The sequence below is a fragment of the Dipodomys merriami genome, unplaced genomic scaffold (genome assembly GCF_024711535.1).
Source record: "Dipodomys merriami isolate MVZ:Mamm:240054 unplaced genomic scaffold, mDipMer1.0.p SCAF_104, whole genome shotgun sequence".
In the NCBI taxonomy this organism is placed as follows: Eukaryota; Metazoa; Chordata; class Mammalia; order Rodentia; family Heteromyidae; genus Dipodomys; species Dipodomys merriami.
The window spans coordinates 1,494,450-1,516,621 of NW_027202316.1; the positions used below are offsets into that span (position 1 = coordinate 1,494,450).

Below are 22,172 nucleotides of genomic sequence, written 5' to 3' on the forward strand. Positions count from 1 at the left end.
TTTGTTTGTTTTGGGGGCTGGTCCTGGAGCTTGAATTCAGGGCTTGGGAACTGCCCCTTTGCTCTTTTGCTCAGGATTGGCACCCTACCACTTGCTGCCACTTTGCTCTTTTGCTCAGGATTGGCACCCTACCACTTGCTGCCCCTTTGCTCTTTGCTGAGGATTGGCACCCTACCACCTGAGTTATAGATCTACTTCCAGCTTTTTTTGGTGGTTAATTGGAGATAAGAATCTCACAGAATTTCCTGCCCAGGCTGGAAGGGTTCGAACCTCAATCCTCAGATCTTAGCCTCCTGATGGGCTCAGATCTTAGGCATGAGCCAACTGCACCTGGCTTTACCTAATTCTTTACCTCTCTTTCTTTCTGTCTCTCTCTCTGTCTCTCTGTCTCTCTCTGTCTCTCTGTCTCTGTCTCTCTCTCTCTCTCTCATACACACACACACAGGAAGGGGTCAATGACTACTTTCTGCTTCTTTCCTTTTGACATCAGAAGCCACAGCAGACAGCTAGCCCGAACTTACTTACTTGCTGGACACTGAGGAACACTAATCTAGCATCCCTGCCCTTTGATGTGGGCGCAGTGACATCCTTGCTTAGTGTCCTCACTGCGCCTCTTCAGAATTCTCCTTTGTCTCTCTTTTGAAAGGTGTTTCAGAATTTGGAGTGGGCCTTACAGTTGAGATGGAACTCCAACCTAAGTTGCTTCTTTATATCCTCCAAAAACCCTTCTTAGATAAATAACTTCGTCTGCTTTCCAGTGAACAACACCGAGCGTGAGGAAGAGCTGGTGCTCTCCAGGCCTGGTGAGGGGAGAATTTATAGTGTTGCTTTGCAAAGATGGATTAAAGGTGACTAATAAAACTCTTTCCTCTGCCAGTTTAGACTTTTTAAGTGCTGAAGTGGTTGCTTATTTTATTTCAGTAATCACTGCTTTGGCTGAATGCTGGTGTCTGCTACAGGTAGAAAAATAAGCAGGTGAAGAGATGAATGGTCTAGGGAGGGGTGTGGCCATCTTCCTAGCTTGAGGAAAGCATGCTGGAGAAACAGCTTCTCATCTTCTTCTTTGTAATAGTTGCATAAAACAACAGTTTCTATATCATGTGTATGACCTGGGCCATCACCCCATGAATGAAGCTCCGGGAAATACATGAATGCAGTTTGTCTCTACTTGAGTTTTCTGATTTCCTCAGTGCCTTCAGCCTTTGCCATGAGTGACCTTTTGACAATTTTCTTGGGGTTGGAGTGGATGCTGTTTAAAAAAAAAAGGTAATCCTCGTGAATTGTGATGTTCCATTCTCACTATGATAGCTTTGCCAACAGTGATGCATCTGATGGATTTTGGTTTAAGAAGCATATTACAGTTCAGATATATTAAAGGAAAGAATCACATGGCTTGAATTATCTTCAGATTCAGGACTTTGGGTAGGGCTTAGATATGGGAATTGTCTGATACTTTTTTTAAAAAATTGAATGTCAGTATTGGAGCTTGAACTCAGAGCTGTGCTCTGTGCTGTCCCTGAGCTTTTTTGGTGAAGGCTGGTGCTCTGCCACTTGAGCCACAGCTCTACTTTTAGCTTTTTGCTGGTTAATGGGAGATGAGTCTCACTGACTTTCCTGCCGGGACTGACTTTGAACCCAGTTCTCAGATCTCAGCCTCCAGAGTAGGTAGGATCACAGGTGTGAGCCATCCTGCTATGTTCAACTTGTATACTCTTTAAAACATCAAATTAATAATTAGAATCTTTTCCTTGTTTTGGAAATTATCTCAGTGTCTCTTAAAGTTGGCCAACAGAGGGCTGGGAAGTTGGCTCAGTGGTAGAGTGCTTGCCTCGCATGCATGAGGCCCTGGGTTCAATTCCTTAGCACCACATAAGCAGAAATAAGCCGGAAGTGGCGCTGTGGCTCAAGTGGTGGAACGCTTGCCTTGAGCTGAAGAGCTGAGGGACAGTGCCCAGGCCCAGAGTTCAGGCCCCACAACTGACCAAAAAAAAAAAAAGGTGGCCAACAGAGAGGCCTGCGTACTTATGGAATGTGTAGTTATGGCATGTGTAGTTATAACGTGTAGTTACAGTGTGTAGTTACATTATGCAGTTATAGTCTGTGTAGTTACACTGTGTGTGTAGTTATAGCATGTGTGGCTGTAGCATGTATACTTACAGTGAGTGTGGTCATGGTGTGTGTGGTTATAGCATGTATAGTTATGGCATGTGCAGTTTTAGTGTGTGTAGTTATAGAGTGTGTAGTTATGGCCAGTAAAGTTATGGCCTGTAGTTATGGTGTGTGTAGTTATGGTCTGTGGAGTTATGGCCTATGTAGTTATAGTATGTGTAGTTACAGAGTTAGGTGTGTGGAGTTATGACACGTGGAGCTTTGTGGGTTTCTTGTTCACATGACTGCAAATTCACTGCTTGAAGATGTACAGATGTGAAGACTTGGGCGTGTTCACAGCGAGGTCATTTCCTTCTGTCCTCCATATGTGACCCACAGTCACCTGGCTGGTACATCAAGTGTGGAGATATTTTTTTTTTTTTTTGGTCGGTCGTGGGGCTTGAACTCTGGGCCTGGGCGCTGTCCCTCAGCTCTTCAGCCCAAGGCGAGTGCTCTACCACTTGAGCTACAGCGCCACTTCCAAGTGTGGAGATATTTAAAATCCCACAAAGATGTGTCATCCAGATGTCTTGAGTGTTTCCTTGGGCTTTACTATCTGGGTTGGCATTGCTTCTCAGGTGACAGGTGAGGGAGCTCTGGCACAGGGGTCTTTGCTGCCACTGTGGGCTGCTGATGGCACTGTGTTGTTTCACAGGCGTTCCTGCTGACCAGAGTGGAAGGGATGAGAAGACAGTATGGAGACCCAGTCCCACAGCTCCGTGACTCCTGAGAAGAAGAAAGCGGAGAATTCTATCGTGAAATGCTCCACCCGGACAGATGTCAGCGAGAAAGCCGTGGCCTCCAGTACCACTTCCAATGGTGAGTGGCCATGGGGCTACTAAATTGCCTTGCCCGTGACCATGGCCACTTATTTTTCTGTTCTCTTGACAATTTGCACCTGGACCAGTTTTTGGTTCTGTGAGATGAGAAAAGAAAGCAAGTGGGGGGCAGAGGGTCTTGGCCGGGAGGGGCGAGCCTTCCTCATTTCTTTTTTGGCATGCAACCCACTTGCTTCCTTCCAAATTTTCTAATTTGGTAGCTTACTTGTGATAGAAAGTTCCTCTTTGGGCATTTTGGGAATCATCTTGATTAAGCTGGCAGAAGTTGAGGATGCATCTACATTTTATTTGGAAAGTCTACTGGTTAGAATACAAGATAAAAAAGTTGTATTGTGATCATTTGTGGCAGGGTCTTCCTCTTGCCCCAAATTATATTTAAGTTACCTACTTTAAAAGAATTTTAAAATTTCATAGCTAATAACTGTGAGAGGTTTTGTTATTGGCATATGCAAATTAATTGTTTTCGGAGACAATTTTGAATTGTGGTTCAATATACTATATATCTTCAGTGTTAAAGAGAAGTGTTGAGAGGTGTTTCATTGCAAGCAAGGAGCATGGAAAAATAAATTCCAGACCCCTTTGTGGTAAAAACAGACTGAAGAGGTTTAGTGGTGACCTTTGCTTCCTTCCAGACTTTCGCACAAGGTAGGCCTGATAGTAATGATGCCTTTGCTTTTTGTATATTTCAGATTTCATTCTTGGCTTTCCCGAATTTCACTCTTCTTTTCCATGTGCCTTTAGGAAAAATTAGCTGGCTAGCATTTCAAGTTCTTGGGTGTTGGTTGAGTATAGGGATTCCCTTACTGATTTGTCAGAATCAGCCTGCACCTCTCTCTAAAGTTGTTTTTTTTCCTCTTTTGCTTTCTCATTTCTGGTGCTCTACTACTTGAGCCATATCTCTAGTCCTGCATTTTGCTGGTTTATTGGACATGGAGTCTCTCAGAATTGCCTGCACTGGCTGGATTTGAACTTGGATCCTCTAGATCTGAGCCTCCTGAGTAGCTAGGATTATAGTTGTGAGCCACCAGTGCCCAGCACAATGAGCTTCTTTACAGGGTATAGTTTTCATCTAATTGCAAAGATGACCATCTAATGTCTCTTTACAGCCTCAGGGGTGTGGGTTGAGGGAACTCTAGAGACCCTCTGTTCTATAGGTTCCTTACCTGGTAGCACACATCCCCTGATCCTGCCCTGCAGGCCAGGGGGTGCTCTTTTGTGTGTGTGTGTGTGTGTGTGTGTGTGTGTGTGTGTGTGTGTGTCTGTGTGTGTGTGTGTGTGTGTGTGTGTGTGTGTGTGTGTGTGTGTGTGTGTGTGTGTGTGGTCGGTGGTGGGGTTTGAACTCTGGGCTTGGGTATTGTCCCTGTGCTCTTCACCTCAAGGCTAGCTCAACTGCTTGAGCCACAGTGCCATTTCCGTTCCGGTTTTTCTAGTGGTCTATTGGAGATAAGAGTCAAACGGGTTTTCTGCCTGGGCTGGCTTTGAACCCTGATCCTCAGGTCTCAGCCTCCTGAGTAGCTAGGATTACAGGAGTGAGCCACTGGTGCCCGGCGCTCCTTAGGTTTAGTCTTTCAGAGGTTGGTGCACTGTGTGTGGTACCATTTGTCTACCTGTCCATCCTGTAAACATTCTAGAAATTCTCAGATACCCACATGGTGGCTATCCATTGCAAGGAAAGCAGACGCACTTGAATGCTTTAATAGAAGTTAGCAGATCCCACTTCTGGGGGAGAGGTTCTTATGCTTTCTTTCCAAAGCTCTGACATTTGATTTGTAACTGGACAGTGAAAAAGCTAGTTTAATACCAAGAACCCAAGGAATGTGATTAAAAATAATGTTTTCTCTCTCATTGACCATTTCTCCATGATTAAAATCAACACAAGAAAGTTTTGTTGCTGGCAAAGTGATTGATGAAGTTGACATAATTAACTTTTCCAGCCCTATGTGGGGTAATTTATTCTTGGTTGTAAGCCTTCCAGCCACGCATGTACATTCCACTGCCTGTCCTTACAGGCCTGTCCTTTGGCTTTCCTCCGCTCAGTTTCTGCTCCTAGATAACACTTAGAGTTTTGTTTAAACATATGCATAGCACTGCCAAAATGTATGCTTCAAAACCCTTCAACAGTATTGTATAACTTGTGATCACTCTGAAAGACTGAAATTTAGTATAATATTGGTGACAAATTGCTTTCTAGATCTTGAATGGAAGGCCAGTCACTGTTGGTGACATTTTAGAACTTAGTGTGTGGGCTTTACATGGAAACAGCATAGTATGCATACTTCCTTGTGTGTGCTTTAGTTTTAAGCTTTAGTGTTTTTTAGGAAACAGAAATGACAAAGGAGATGACATTTAGTTTTCTGAATTAATTTTTCAGTGCAATTGTGATTTAAGCGGTCCCTTTTGACATCCAGTGTGGTGGCTTTCATATATAAAATGTACGTTCAGCCATTGGTTTATTTAGGGATATTCAAGTCTGTTAATATGCTAAGACTCTTAAGTAAAATACCTTAATGGTCTGGGTGGTTGATTTGGATTCTTCACTAGCTAAGCTACATGTTCTGTTTTCTAAATGATACAGGTTGTTGTCAATTTATGTCTTCCAGAGTTTTATGCATTCTCATTCCCATTCATACAAAATAATATCTTTCCACCACTTGCAAATATCGAATCTTTAGTTTGAAATGTGTTACCCCTATTTTGGGCCCATAGTTTTTTTTTGTTTTTTGTTTTTTTTTGGATCCGGTCATGGGCCTGAACTCTGAGCCTGGGCGCTGCCCCTCAGCTCTTCAGCTCAAGGCTAGCGCTCTACCACTTGAGCCACAGCACCACTTCTGGCTTTTTTTTTTTTTTTTTTTTGCTTATGGGTGCTGAGGGATCGAACCCAGGGCCTCAAGCATGCAAGGCAAGCGCCTTACCACTGAGCCACCTTCACAGCCCCCCATAATTTTTTTAAAGAAGTAATTTGATAGTTCTTATTAACCTGCTCCTCAGCTTTAAGAAAGGAACTCATTATAAATGATACAGACAGTAGTCTCCTAAGGATCTTTGTTGGATCTGCTGGTTATTGACAACTTGCCGTGGTGATAGCAGCGATTGCTGTCCTATGGTGACACATGTGAAACCGGAATTGTGCCCCACTCATCTCTCAAGTCTGCTTGGAAGAGTTCAGTTATCTGCTTAAATGTGCTTAGAGAGAGAGAAGGGATGGGATCCATTTTATGGTCTAGGACCACATCAAGAGCTTGCTTGTTTGTTTGTTTTGTTTTTCTTTGTTTACTTTCTAGATTTCAAATTGTCCATGATTAGTCTATTTGTGTGGATCTCCTGACTGGAGTGGGAGGTGCAGGTGGACCCTAAGTCTAGATGCTGAATGCTATTTGGAACTGACCTGGATAGTGAGTTTTACATTAGATGGTGAACACCCTTTTTCCTTGTCCCCCAAGTCCCCTCCTGTCACATGGCAGATAAGTGGGAGGGACTTTCAGATGTGATAGATACATAACCAAGCTTGGGTTGAGTTTTGGCAATACCCAGGACCAGCTGTGGAAGCATGAACTCTGTCCCAGAGTTTCCTTATCAGTTGAACAGGGTGATAGTTCTGCCTACTTTTGGGACATGTGGAGGGAAGAGCATTAAGAGTGGCGATATTTATGCGGGCACATCCTGTCTTGTACAAACCCCCACACCCACCAACTTTCTTTGACTCTCTCCTTTTCTTGGTCTCTTTCTTCCTTTTTCCTTCTTCTTCTTTATTTTTCCCTCTTAGTTGTGGAAAGTTGAGTTCCATCCCAATTATGAAATCTTTGGAGACCATTCCACATGGCTCAGTGCAAGCAGTCTTTCTCTGTGGAGGTGTATGGCCACATACTGGTATATGTAACAGTAAGAACTCTTCCAAGGCCACCCAGTGTCACAAACATGTTGCTGAGTGAAAAATAGGATTGATCCCAAAACAACGGATTGTGTTTTCTTGACAGTACACCCAAGTTATGAAATTTGGGGGAAAACGTTTGGCAAAAAGTTAAAATGAGTTGGCTGACTCAGATGTCTTAAAAAAATAGTTGAAGATGTTTCTCAAATCTCCATGTGACTAAGTTTGCTCATCTTAAGGAACAATTGATCAAAAACAAAAACAATACTACCTACATAGTTGTTTCTCTACCCTCCTTGTAGGTAAGTTCATTCTTCAATCAGATAATGGGGAAAATAATTAGAAGGAAATTTATTTAGATTTCCTTCAGATGGAATACGAACACTGTGCTGATTATGTATCTTACAATGGAAATAGCATATTTACATACAGCTTTACATCTCTTTCCTTGATCTCCCCTTTCCCTCCCTGGGGTCAGCAATTTCCTTTCAGGTTATAATGGCCATTTCTAGGGGGTGGTTTGCTCAATAGTAGAGTCAGGATTGATTTTCTACGTTTAAGAGCTTTCTTTCATGTTTTTAAACCAACTAAAGATGATTAATCTGATACTCACAAGAATTCTGACTTGAGCTCCAAACACTCTTACCGGGAATCCTGGCTTCCAGTGTCTTCTTTATTTTTGTTAAGCAGATCCTCTTTCCTGTGGTCACCCAGGCTTGAAACCTCACCGTCACCTTTGACCCCTCCCTTTCTCCTGCTTCCTGTGTCCTGCCACTTTTGAGGTCTTGGTAGATTTTCCTCTATAATTATTCATCCATGAGTCCCTTCAGGGCACCCGGCACTATTTAAATCTTCCCAGCTGGTTGCCTGGGCAATTAAGGAGAACTTCCAGTCCCTCACCTTGCCATTCATTGCCTCTCTTCTTCCGCATTGGACACACACCTGCCAAATTAGTGTCATTATGGGTCTAATAGTTAGGCCACTCCCCTGCTCTAGAATCTTCAGTGACTTCTGCCTACCTACAGACTAATCATCTTATATCTGACTGTCCAGTCTGATAGGCTACCTTTCTCCTGTACCACCTCCTAAAAGTACACCTTGATTACAATGAGGCTCCTGGCTGTGTGTGTGTGTGTGTGTGTGTGTGTGTGTGTGTGTGTGTGTTCATCTGTAGGGGTGTTGTGCTGACTAACTTACCATTCAGCCTTTTCAGAAGTGGGTCTTCTTTCTCTCTCCATATCAGTTCTTGTCCTCGAGGGAATTCCCTAATAAAACTTGATTTTGACAGTCTCACTCCTGTTATTTCAATTAATCAGTTTGGCATTTTGGGGAAGTTTTAGGTGGAACAGGAAATGCAGTGTTCATTCCTTGCCCTGTTCTCTCTTTTACCAACTAGCACCGTGCATGGTAGGGTAGACCTATTAAAGTTTGAGCTAACATCGATTCACTGTTGTTAGCAAAGTTCCATCCTTTGGGGTGCACTACGATTCTGTGGCCTGGACAGTGAGGTCCAGTGTGAAGTCCCAGTGTGGGGTTGCATGTCCTTCCCCGCAGAGTCCCGTAGAATGCTGTCACTGCCCTGAGAATTCTCTGGCTTCTTCTCTATGCCTCTCATTCAGGTAACATGAGGACTTTATTATTTGTTTGTTTATGTGGGTGCTGGGACTTGAACTCAGGACTTTAGTTTTCCCTTAAAAAAAAAATAAGAAGCCGTCCCTTACCATTTTTTTGCTCAAGGCTGGCATTCCTATCATTTGTACTACAGTTCCACTTCCAGCTTCTTGGTGTTTCATTGGAGATTAGAGTTGCATCGATTTTTTTTGGCGCAGGCTAGCTTTGACCTGGGATCCTCAAATCTCAGCCTCTTGAGGATTACAGGTGTGATCATCAGGGCCTGGTAACACATGAGGAGTTTATATTTCTCTTAAACTGTTTAAGACGATCTGCCTTCTCCTCCTGTCCTCATTTGCCTCAGTGCAGTGTTTTGTGTTGAGTCTGCAAAGTTTACCACAGGCTGGCTGGGTCTTTGGGACTGGGGCAAGGGGACACAATATAATGCTTCATGCTGGTGCATGGCTGGAACCCTAGCCCTGTTAGTGAATTGCTGTGTGATCGTAAGTAAATACATAATCTCTCTGATTCAAGTACAGTGAGTACAGTGGATTCATTGATCTCTTTCCTGCCACTTACTTCAGCCAGTGTCATTTGTTAGTTATCTGTGAATGGGTATGCTTTAGTTAGGTTGAGAGGACTATGGAATATTTGCTAACAGAAGATCAGATCTGTGGCCCTCACAGGTGTGTGTGGGTTAAGAGGCAGCAAAAATCAGTTTTGAAGTTACAGATTCCTATTGTGTTAAAGAGTTTGATCAGCCTTTACAGGTTCATAGACACTCCCTTTAGGCATCAGTTGACATTGCATTTTGAACTCCAGTGCTTCAATGCTTCCTTAAGAATAGCCCCTCATCACCCCTGTCTTGTAACAGTTACTGGATTTCATTTCTAGAAGAGCAATTCCTAGAGGCTCAGGTAAGTCAGTGCTATTTTGTTGTAAGACTAAACTTGGGAGTAAAAGACGCTGTACCGTGCTGGGCGCCCATAGCTCACGTCTGTAATCCTAGCTACTCAAGAGACTGAGAGCTGAGGATCATGATTCACAGCCAGCCCAGGCACGAAAGTCTGTGAGAGACACCTATCTCCAGTTAACCACCAGAGGACCAGAAGTGGCGCTGTGGCTCAGGCGGTAGGGCGCTAGCCTTGAGCAGAGTTCAGTGACAGTGCCCTGGTCCTGAGTTCAAGCCCTACAACTGACCAAAAAAAAAAAAAAAAGAAAAGAAAAGAAAAGAAAAAGCTATACCATGATGTGTGTTTTTCTTGTGGGAAGTTTCTAGATCACAGCAATATTTGTGATTAAGTACTGTTTCATGATGAATTTCTAGAAACAAGTAGTCAGAAGCAGAAACCCCCAGCTAGTCAGGCACCATGCACTGTGGCTCATGGCCTATCTATAATTCCAGCTACTCAAAAGAGACTGACATCTGAGGATTGAGACTCAAAGCCAGCCCAAACTTGTGAGACTCTGGCGCAGGTAAACAACAAAAAGCCAGAAGTGGGGCTGTGCTCAAGTGGTAGAGTACCAGCCTTGAGTGAAAAAGTTAAGGGAGAGTTCCCCTGGCCCTGAGTTCAAGCCTTAGTACTGGCCAAAGAAAATAGAACCAACCAGTTAGTTATGGAAGCTCAGGGGTAAAACAGTGATCGTGGGAGAAAAATCTGTCTCATGTCTTCTCCACCCCTGACCCCTGACCCCTGGCCTCCAGGCAGGGGAACGGTATAATTTCCTAGCAGCCTGCAGGAGACCTGGTCCATAGTAAAAGGAAGAGCCCTCCTATTACTTTATATGAACAGAAATGTTTTCAAATGTTTGGTTCATTCTTACATTAAAAATTTATATACAGTGAAATTCACTGTCTGTGCTGGATGGTTCTGTGAGTTCTAACAAATCCACATCCAGTAGCCCACTCCAAGGGATGATTCAAAGCACTTCCAGCCCCAACCCCCAACACCAAATTGCCACAAATGTACTGTGGTCGAATTGCTAGCATTGTCGGTTCAGTACCTGCTTAAATTTATATTTATCTTGGATGGGTTTTAAAGCACAAAATTCCTTCCATTTAACCATCTCATTGACTTTGTAGCAGAGCTAAAATGTTCTTGAAAGCTGCTCGGAAATACAGGTCTCTGCCCACTTATGTCTACTTTGAAAGTCCAGACAATGGACATTTAAGACCAATTTGACACTCTATTTTAGGATTAAAACTAGACAGACGGTGGCCATACTAATGAGGGCTTTTGTTGTTGTTGTTTTTGTTACTCTGAATTGCTTGCTCAAGAAAATTTGAATCTGCACATTTAATACAGCTATAACCCAGACAAGTTTTCTCTCCTCTCCCCCTTCCTTTCCCTTCCCCGCTTCCCCCTTCTTCCCCTCTCCTCCCCTATCTCCTCCTTCTCTTTTTCTTCCTCCTTCTTCCCTTTCTTCCTCTCATCCTTTTTCCTTCTTGCTCTCTGTCCTTGCTTCCCCTCCCCCCACTCCCTTTTTGAAAGTCTTTTTCTCCTTTTTATATCTAGAACTTCAGCTCAGGTAGAAATCTTTTTTTTTTTTTTTAATATAAAAGTTAATAACAACTAGGCTGCTACTTTTTTTCCTGTCTTGTACAAACCCCCACCCCCACCAACTTTCTTTGACTCTTTCCTCTTCTTGGTCTCTTTCTTCCTTTTTCCTTCTTCTTCTTCGTCTTTATTTTTCCCCTCTTAGTTGTGGAAAGTTGAGTTCCATCCCAATTATGAAATCTTCGGAGACCATTCCACATGGCTCAGTAAATGGTAGCTTCACCCCAGTTCTTTCATCTTCCTCTCTGCTCTCTGGCTTGACAGCTGAGAAGGTCTCACTGTGCCACACAATGGTCTGATTGCTTTCTCTGGGGGGGACTTTTCCCGGCCTCATCATTCGCCAGGCAGGTGGACCACAAAGTCTCTTGATTCTTTTGTTGCCTCTCAAAGTCCGAGGTCTTTGACTGAATAAATCCGCCGTCATGGGATAATTTGCTGAAAGGGAGACTGAAAGACGGGAGAGAAAAGCCTCTCCACTTGGGTGCTGCATTAATGAAATAACGGCGCCTTGGAGTTTGCAATTGAAAAATCACCAGGAATGCAATGGGTGGAGACGGGGCTTCTTTTATTGCGTAGCATAATCTTGGAGTTGCTAGCACTGAACGATTGCATGCCTGTCCTTTGCAGGCCTTGCAGGCCTGAGTGTGGTGGCATTTTGTACCCATGTTTAAGGGGACAGTCAGTCCTGCCCGGCTGTGTCTAGTTAGTCATTAGATTATTACGAGTGGATGGAAAGAATTCCATATGACAGAACTAAGGTTGAGTTAACACGGGACGAAAAGTAATTTACAGATAGGCTGTCCCCAGCCATCTTTGTAGCCCCTGATAAGGTTTCATTTCAGAATGGATAGGCGACATTTCCACTTACGAGCCCATTCGGCGACATCTGTGATAACAGCTTCTGGACCCTAATTGAAATTGGTTTCAAAATGGATTTTCACTTTTCTCTGTCGGTGGAAAATATTGAATGGACTCGGAGCTGCCACAGAGACCCCGGACCTTGGAAAATGGAGCAGGAAGGCAAGCTCATCTTTCATAACAGTGTCCATGCTATGACAGTTTTGTTATCTGTCTTATTAATGAAATCATTGATCACCTGATGAGGGATATAATAAACTACATTCCTCCAGCATGGGTGGAAGAAGCTCAATTAGACTGGGATTACAAGTTAGGAGGACAGACAAACAGCAAAGGTTTCCAAGTGGTAAAGATCAATTAAAGCTCCATTCCCAGTTTCTGATTGGGTCGTAGTGAGTGAGTACAGTCCAAGGGTGTTGAAATTTATATGTGTCAACATTATACTCAGGAACTTCCTGTATGGCCAGGGTAGTAGAGTCACAGTTTCATTAAGAATAATTTAAAAAAAAGCAAAAACTAAACATTACTGAAAAATATTACCTATTTCTTGTAGTAAGGCCCAGAAGTGGCATCTGAAGTTGTACTTCATAAGAGTTCGATAACAAGGAAATGTATGTATGTATATATACACACACATACATACACACACACATATATCCCAGTACATATATATAGATACATATATACCCCTATATAGACACACACGTGTGTATGTGTGTATACACATGGCCCCAGATCTTTTCCCTTCCCGCCTCTCTCCTCCCCCATGAAGAGGGGGATGGGCTTGTCCGGGTTAGGTGTATTAAGTAAAAAGATCAAGCTCAAGGGTTCATAACCTTAGATTCTTTGAAAGAAAAGTAGCTTATGGTCCCTTCCTCTCTCTAATCGCTTTGGGAATCCTGGCGGGGGTGTGTGTGAGTAGGTTTGGATTTAATGAGGTGGCTCTATTGTTGGGTGTGGGGCTATCTTGGAATGTGCCCTCTCTGTCTTGGAGGAAGGCAAGGGGTACTGGTGAATTGTTGCTCCTAGATGCTTTGCTATTCTGTGCACCAGCCAGGAGCGGTTGAAGCCCTATCCCAGCTTGAAAGAGGATCTGGGATCAAAGGCGCTAATGATGTCACTGATCTGCAGTGATTGATTAGGAACAGAAGTTCTGGAGAAACGGCTTGGCTTTGTAATTTCAAATTCATTAGTGACTTCTGTGAGCGTTGCTAGCTCTTAATCAGCAAAATTACTGAAATGGATGATGGGGGAAATATCATGTTTTCCTTCTTGATGTATCTATCACTAATTTTCTTTTTTTTTTGTCTTTCCTGTGCTGAGATCCAAGGCCTCAAAAATGTTAGACAGATACTCTTACAACTGAGCCACACCTTCAGCCCTGTCACTGTTTTTAAGCTTAGCGTTACATTTTCTAAGCCTTCTTCCCCTTTCAGATCTACTGCTAGGTGGATTAGGTTAAGTATTTTGGTATTCTCTTGGTAAACTGCGTTGGATATTTGGGAGGAGTGAAGACACTTACATGGTTTCCCTAGCAGTTAGGTAATCATTACATACCTTTTCAAGGTTTTATTAATGGAAATTTTAAGTGCTCCATGTGCAGATTTAAAAGTCCTTTGAGTTAGTTCTTTTTATGGAACCATCTAATATTTTCCTCTTTCCCACCAACCAGATGACTCATTTCTGGGTGCTCACTTATCTTTGAAAATGAAAACAGATGCGTTTCATGCCAAGAGGTGTCAGATCTTACAAGGGGCGGGAGAAAAGATGCAGCTTGAAGGGAAGGAAGGAAAGAGTGACAGTGAGAGGTCTCTCTGCAAAACTGTTCACAACTACTGTAGCCATTGGCTCTGAGCCACCTGGAGTAGAGATGGATTGCAAAAGCATAGGAAAAAAAAATTCTGTTTTGGATGGCACTGCACCCCAAGAAAGAAAAGTCGAATGGAGAAATGGAAAAATGAATGTCAATTTTTATTAAGGTTACAGTTACCTTCTGTGGTGGTTAAAGACTCTAGGTTCATGCTTGTTCATAGCTAATTCCTTTCACTAAAAACTTTATTTTGAAGCTTGCTGAGTAGGACTGAAAAATCTCTCTCTCTCTGTCTCTCTCCATATATGTACATACATACATATATATATATATATATATATATATATATATATATATATATAGTCTGGAGTAAGTCTATCAAGAGAAGAGATTATGCAAATGAGCTTTTGGGAGAGGACGGCAGAGCAGTGAACATTGGAGGACTTTACTTCCTTTGGAATATCTGGGTTCTATTAATAAGGAGGAGAATAAAAATAATCTAAGGTGCTTTCCTATCACCAAAAGCAAACTTGTAGAAAGAATACAATGATATAGTTAAAAGAATGGATCTTTCAACAATGCAAATATTTCTTGGTAAAATATGAATCTAATTATCCATTGGAGATGTTTTCCAAGCATTTAGAAACTAGAAAATCCTCAGCAGCCCATTTCATATTCAGTTGAAATCAAACCTGTCTTTAAAAAATTAATGTTCCTAGGCTTGTTTTCAAATCCTGGTAAATTCAGAGCAGCAGCAAAGTTTCTTTCCTATAAATGTTGACAGCAGTTCCTGTGTGTAGGCTAACAGTGTTTTATAAATAGAGTTTACTTAGCAAAAACCATATGTATACCCAGTGAAATAATCTCACATATATTTATGTTTTGATTTATAGAAAACATGTGCCCCTCGACAAAGCCTTGGGCTCTTTCCCACAATTAAAAGGAATCATGTTTGAAAAAAAAACCCAGCCGCCATCTTAATGGGAAACTTTTCCACATAAATTCAAAGCACTTTCTTTGATCCATTTTACACAAAATCAGAATATTTTCATCTATTAGTATGCTAAAAAATGCCAGGTGAATTGGAGAAAAATGTTTACAAATCTCTGCATGCATGCATGCATGTATGCATGTATGTATGTACATGCATACTTAAAAATATGTGGTCTGTGTGTATGTTTATAGCTGTATATATGTATCCATCTATCTGTGTATATATCTTGTCTATTATTTATTTATGTTTCTGTCTATCATCTCTATCTCTTTCATTTATTTATTTCCATCTATCTATTGTCATTATCATCATCATCATCTAGCTTTTCCTTTTCTGAGGAAAAATATTATATAATTGTATTTTGAAATATATGTATATGTTAGTTTGTATCCAGGGTTGGGAATGAGTTGAGGGAAACAAAACCTTTTCTTACCTTAATAAAGTAATGGACATATTAGCTGGGATCAGGCTGCAAAATACTCTTTGGTTGATGTTCTAGTCTAAACCGATGGTATCCAAGCTGTTGATGGTGGGATGAGGGAGGGACAGAGTCAGTGCTTATTAAATATAGAATATTCATAATAGTTGAGCAAATTGGTGGTACAAATACGAATTTTCCATGTATGCAAATGCTGGTATAGTTTTGTACTTAAAAACTTGAGTGTGACTTGTTTTTGAAAAGGGAGAAATTATATATGCTTATGAAAACAGAATAACCTTTTATTGAAATACCACCTCTTGAAGGTAAGTTCAGTTTTCTGAGTCCTAGAAAACCCAGCTTCTTGTTTCTGTGTAGTCCTGGGGCTTGAACTTAGGGCCTGTGTGCATGCAGTCCCTGCGTTTTTTTGCTCAAGGCTAGCACTCTGTCACTTAAGTTACAGCTCCATTTCCAGTTTTAATTTAAAAAAATTTTTTGGTGGTTAATTGGTAATAGATTCTAGCCAATGTTCTTGCATGGGCTGGCCTTGAATCTTAATCCTCAGATCTCAGCCTTATGAGTAGCCAGGATGACAAGCATGAGCCTTTGGTGCCTGGTTTCTGTGTGGTCTTAAACAAGTACCTTGTCCTTGATGACAGCTACCCTAGGACCAGTATGGAGTCCAAGAGGAACAAACCTTTTTTAATGTGAGGTTTCTCTGACCATCAGGACACCTTACTGATAGAGAGGCACCTAGCATTGGGATTATTTTATGGACTCCTTATCTCCAGATCTTAAAGATTTTTATGACATCATTTGTGGAAAAACTAGTGCATAGGTAAGGTTTGGAGCTCTTTCTTTGGGCAGATATTGGTGAAGTGATTAGAATGACTCCTTGAGATACCTTCCCCCTGCCAGTTAGAGACCACAGAACTGAATTTTTTTCTGCAGTGCCGTGTGATAACCACAGTTGTAACTAACACAGCTAACTCATATCAAGACTCACATCAAGAATGTGGAATGAAACCTGCTGAAATAGTTTGAAGAACAGGGTTGGGAGGGTATAAGGGAGAATGATAGAGAGATGGGGTGAGTCATAAGCACTGCCAGGTATACTAGAGGATTCTCTATAGATACCTATTTCTGGTGCAAATTCAGGGAAGTTGTCACCCATTTCCTTAAACCCAGTTGATGCTGTGAAATGGGAGCTGTGTGTTTTCTTTTCTTTTTCTGTTGGTACCAGGTCTTCAACTCAGGGCCTTGCATTCTTGCTTGGCTTTTTCTCTGATCTAACCTTCTACCACTTGAGCTACATCTCCACTTCAGCATTTTATTTGTTAATTGCACATAAGAGTCTTGTGGATTTTACTGCCCTGGCTGGCTTGGAACTGTATTTCTCATGTCTCAGCTTCTTGAATAGGTGGGATTACAGGTATGTCACCAGTACCCAATTCCAGGTGTTTTCTTGATGGAACCCTGGCAATATCCGCTTAGTTTGGCTTCCTGAACTCAGCTCTTCATGTTGGTGTGTATGGCTTCTAAAAGAAGTGTTGTCACTTCTGCAGAAAACCTCTCGAATCTCCTAGAATGCTTTTCTTTGGCATCTGTTTCTGGGTAGTCCTCCATCTTGGCTTCACTTACAGCTTTTGCACATGTCTTTGATGTTAATTTAGTTGCTTTAAACTTTTTGGAGTGGAAAAAAACCCCAAAACCCAAGAGTACAATAAACTTTTGGTTACCAGTTCCCTAAACACTGAACCTCTCAAGTAACCCATATTTGTAATTTATTCCTGGAGCGTGGAGTTTATAGGCTGAAGCTAGGGATCCATGCTGACGGAGAGCCAGGCACTAGGATTCAATACAGCACAGAGAAGTTAAGGGTCCCAGGCACTATTGTTTTTGGGGACACCTGGAGAAGGGCAAGTAAATCACCAGAAGGCGAGGAAGGTGAGTCATTCCAGAGCACTTATGCAAATGAGCCATTTCAGAATGCATGGGTGGTGAGAACAGAGTCTTCTGTTATCTGGAAAATGCAGACTATCTCATATAGAATATCTCGCTTCAGGGTCGTTACACCGGCTTACTATTGGCTGATGCCTGTGCTAAGACTTTTTCTTCGCTGATTTCCTTGGCTTAAACTTGAGCTTTGCATATTGTTATTATTGTTATTTTGGAAAGGAATGTGTGCTTATTGGGAAATTGAAAATGCCTAACAAAAGATGGCTGGGGCTTGGGATCTTGACATTCGGATAGATCTTTTGTTTACAGTTTGGTTTATTTTTGGTCTCTTTTTTTTCTTTTTTTTTGGGGGGGGGCGGGGGCTGGTCATGGGGCTTGAACTCAGGGCCTGGGTGCTGTCCTTGAGTTTCTATCGCTCAAGGCTAGTGTTGTACCACTTCAGCCACAGATCCACTTCCAGCTTTTTTGGTAACTTATTGTAGATAAATTGAGGATTGAGGTCCTTACATCTCAGCCTTCTGAGTACCTAGGATTTCAGGCATGAGCCACCAGCACCCAGCTTAGTGCAATCTTTTTTTTTTTTTTTTTTTTTTTTTAATTTTTTTTTGGGTCCAGTCGTGGGGTCTGAACTCTGGGCCTGGGCGCTGTCCCTCAGCTCTTCAGCTCAAGGCTAGCGCTCTACTACTTGAGCCACAGTGCCACTTCCGGCTTTTTTTCTTTTTGCTTATGTGGTGCTGAGGAATCAAACCCAGGGCCTCGTGCATGCAAGGCAAGTGCTCTACCACTGAGCCACCTTCCCAGCCCCTGCAATAGTTTTTTTTTTTTTTGGTCCGGTCGTGGGGCTTGAACTCTGGGCCTGGGCGCTGTCCCTTAGCTCTTCAGTTCAAGGCTAGTACTCTACCACTTGAGCTACAGCGCCACTTCTGGCTTTTTTTTCTGCTTATGTGGTGCTGAGGAATCGAACCCAGGACCTCATGCATGCAAGGCAAGCGCTCTACCACTGAACCAACTTCCCAGCCCTGTGCAATAGTTTTAAAGGAGACCTTTTTCTGTAGACTTGGAATTGAAGTGTACTACTCAGAAAAGCAAGCACCTTGATTAGTTTTCCCCAAGCAAGCCTACTGTGTAGGCAGTGGCCAAATGTAGAGAGAAATCCTGTGGTCTGTTCATCCATTTTCTGCCTCATAGGGGTTGGACTGTGGCCAGTGTTTGACTGTTAGGAGCATTGGCTGTCAGGAGGTCCCTGTCCTTTGGTGGACCTAAATACAGCCTTATGTTGAGCCTGTATCAAGGAGTGAAATGACCACCTCTCCCACTGAACTTGCTTCAGTTTTACAGATGTTACTTCACAGTGTTCCTCTGTGGATTTGCTTCTCATTTCTTGCCTGCATGATGTATTTTCTGTCTTTGTCCTTCTGTTGGCTGTGCAGTGACATCTAGCTGTCGTTTTAATTTGTCCCAGAGCCAGACACTAGTGGCTTATGCATGTAATTCAAGCTATTTGGGAGGCTAAGGTTGGGAGGATTGTGTTTTTTTTTTTTTTTTGTTGGTCGTGGGGCTTGAACTCTGGGCCTGGGCACTGTCCCTCAGCTCTTCAGCTCAAGGCGAGCACTCTACCACTTGAGCTACAGCATCACTTCCGGTTTTCTGGTGGTTTATTCGAGATAGGAGTCTCATGGTCTTTCCTGCCCGGGCTGGCTTTGAACCGCGATCCTCAGATCTCAGCCTCCTGAGTAGCTAGGATTACAGACGTGAGCCACCAGTGCCCGGCATGGGAGGATTGTGTTTTGAGGTCAACTTTGTTTAAAAAAGTTCATAAGACCCTTTCTCAGTCAGTTGCTGGTGCAGTGGTGCACACCTGTCATCCTTGCTATAATGAAAAGCCTTACATAGGTTGATTATGCCCAGGCAGGAAGCAAACCCCTATTTCAAAAATGACTATCAAAAAAATTGGGCTTGAGGAGTGGCTCAGTGGTTAAGAATGCTTTCCTAGCAAGCATGAGGCTCTGAGTTCAAATGCCAGTACCACCAAAGCAAAGGAAATTGTCTTTTTAGATAGTTATATCCATCTGGCTATCCCCTTTGGAAGTGTCCATTGAAGTCTGAAAAAAATAATACGCAGTTCATTGGATGTAGATGATTATTTATTAGATGCTGTTTTAATATATATTTTTATTTCATCTGAACTGTTTTATTTATATATACATATATATCCTTTTTCTAGTATCATACACTTTAGAGGTTGCATATAGAATCCATTTTATCTGAGAATTTGTTTGTTTATTTTACTGTGTTATAATGGGGCTTGAACTCAGGGCCTGGGTCTTGTCTCTCAAGGCTAGCATTCTACTACTTGAGCCTACAGTTCCACTTCTGGCTTTTTTGGGGGTAATTATTGGAGATAAGAGTCTTGTGGACTTGATGTCTAGGCTGGTTTCAAACTGTAGTTCTCAGATCTCAATCTCCTGAGTAGCTAGGATTATAGGTGTGAGCCACCAGCACCTGGCCAAATTATCTTTTATTATTTTTCTTTTCTATAGAGCTATTATATTCCAACTTAGTTATTTTCCTTTAACATGAATTATTAGTTCATCTTTTTTTTTAATTTAATTTAATTTTATTTGTGAACATACTGTACAGAGGGGTTACAATTACATGGGCAGGATAATGCGTACATTTCTTACCAAGCTTAGTTCATCTTTTTAGAATCAGTCTGCTTATAAACTCATAAGTAAAAGTATAAGAAAATGAATGGATACAATTGACTTCATAACCAATTTAGTGGAAAAAGAACTAAGGTGAGTTCAACTACATCTGTTCCATATTATTTCTTTGTGTGTGTGTGTGTGTGTGTGTGTGTGTGTGTGTGCGCACACACATATGTGTGTGAGTGCGTGTACCTGTGTATGCATGTACATGTGTGAGTGTGTATACCCATGTACTAGTAACTAAACTCTTGTTTAGCTCTTTGATCAGTTCTGGTGCTCTACCACTGGAGCCTCACCTCCACCTATAAGATATCAGTCACTCCTGTTTGTCTGCCTGGGCTAGCTTCAAACCTTGATCCTCAGATCTCAGCCTCATAAGTAGCTAGCGTTACAGGCATGAGACAATAGTGCTTGGGCTCCATGTTATTTCTTAAAACAGCGTTTGAAGCAAATCTGACAAAATATTCCTGTGCATTAAGTCTAAGAGATAGATAGCTGGATGTTTCTTAAGTTATTCTCTGAAAAATGTCATGATGAAAGGTAATCTGTGGGATTTTCTTGTTTGGAATTGTACTAAGCTAACTTATGCAGGCTTTAGTGTAATTACCCTGTTGCTGCAGGAAATAGTCTTAGTTGTTTTTCTGCCAGGTTCCTCTCTTCTCAGGAGTACATCAAAGCCATACAAATGCACACTTACTTCATGTTTGCATTCTGCTTTGTCTTCAGAAGTGTGTGTGTCTATAAGTGTGTTTTAAATCTGTCATTTATAGGGAAATACACAGGAAATAACATATGGCAAGACCTACCAGGTGTTTGCTGTCTTTTCACCTTTGATTCTTTAACATGTTCTGGAAGCAATTGGGGTTTACTTTTGTCTCATCTGTCTCAAATGTTGCAGGTAATCACTAAGTACTTGAGTTAATGTAAGCACTTCTCAGATTCTCTCAGGAAAAATTCAGTTCTTTGGCTTCTCTGCCTTGCCCTGCATTTTTATCAAGTCAAAGCAACTGCCCTTTGTGTGTTTTTGGAGGGAGGGAAGATCTGTCACTTGGTGGCTTCTTCTTTTTCTTCTTCTGAAATCCATCAGTGCCAACGTCAGGGACTAGGAGTATGTGGAGACTGTTTGGGTTGGATGGTTAAGTCTGCAGGTCTTTTTGGAACTCCTTTTGGCTTATAAATCAGCCTGTCTTTGGAGTGACCTCAGTAAACCATAGACTTGGGACATTAGACCCAAGATGGCTTTGGCACTGGCCAAATTGAAGACATGCTGAGTGCAAGTGTAAGTCTTGGTTCTGCGCATATCCTAGCATGTGACATAGATTTCCATGACCATCTTTAGGAATGCTCCACTGTGCAACATACATACCTTTGAAGATAGGAAATATTAGCAGCTAAGCTGTAATTTCAGTAGTTTCTTAAAGCTTCAACTTCACACTTGCTCAGAACCTGGTCCTGAAAGCTTTTGGAAGTTAGTGAGAGACAAGAATCTTGTTTATTCTCTGAATGAGAATTATCCAGCATTTGGTTGGCATTTTTGTCTGGGAAGACAAAAAATTCACCAGAACCACGCCAATAGGTACAGAAGATTTGCCAGCCCACTAAGAAATTCAGACTTCCTCTTTTCTCCCGCAGGAGTGTCTTGGGGAAATCGTGCATACAATAGAACTTTTCATGTCTAGACTCTGTTTAATAAGAATGCTGTCTCTTTTTCCTTTAGCATGTTCAGATGGAGCAAGCTAAGGAAAAGATTTCGGATGGAAATATTGCAAATCATCCATTGTTGTACTTTCCCAGTTCCATGCAAGTGAAAGACTAAGGTTTGTTTTCACTGAGATGCTACTAGAGTCAGCAAACAGTAGTGAGACTGCACTGTATGGACTAAGATACTTGAACCACTCATCGGATGAGGAAATACCCAATTTCCACACCACTTATTCAGTACAATATAAGTGATATCTACAGAGTACCAAGGAAGGTTGCAAGGAAGGTAGGGCAGACAGGAATGGAGTCTGGGAGTAAGATATGGAGCCTGGAATAAGTGGGTTGTGAATGTGGCTTAGTGGTAGAGTATTTGCCTAGCGTGCATGAAACCCTTGGTTTGCTTCCTCAGTACCACATAAACAGAAAAAGCTGGAAGTGATGCTGTGTGGCTCAAGTGGTGGAGTGCTAGCCTTGAGCAAAAGAAGCTCAAGGACAATGCCTAGGCCCTGAGTTCAAGCCCCAGGACTGGCAAAAAAAAAAAAAAAAGTCATTTGAAGTAGAGGGAGCTGTAAAATAATCAAAGTCTTGGAGGTAGGGATGCCATTAGTAATTCATGGAAATATCAGTTATTGTAGACAGATGATTGGATGGACATTGGAGTTCTAGTCCCTTGGCTTTGAAGTTCTAGGAGTTCTGCATG

At 42.0% G+C, this 22,172-nt stretch overlaps 1 protein-coding gene across 1 annotated transcript in view; it reads left to right on the forward strand.

Moving 5' to 3' along the window:
- The first annotated feature begins 2,842 nt into the window (after positions 1 to 2,842).
- Gli3 (GLI family zinc finger 3) overlaps positions 2,843 to 22,172 on the forward strand; it is a 215,259-nt gene continuing 195,929 nt past the window's right edge. Inside the window, exon 1 of the mRNA XM_069998267.1 lies at positions 2,843 to 2,967. Within this exon, the coding sequence (XP_069854368.1) occupies positions 2,844 to 2,967 (124 nt within the window). The 5' untranslated portion in view covers position 2,843. The remainder of the gene's footprint in view (positions 2,968 to 22,172) is intronic.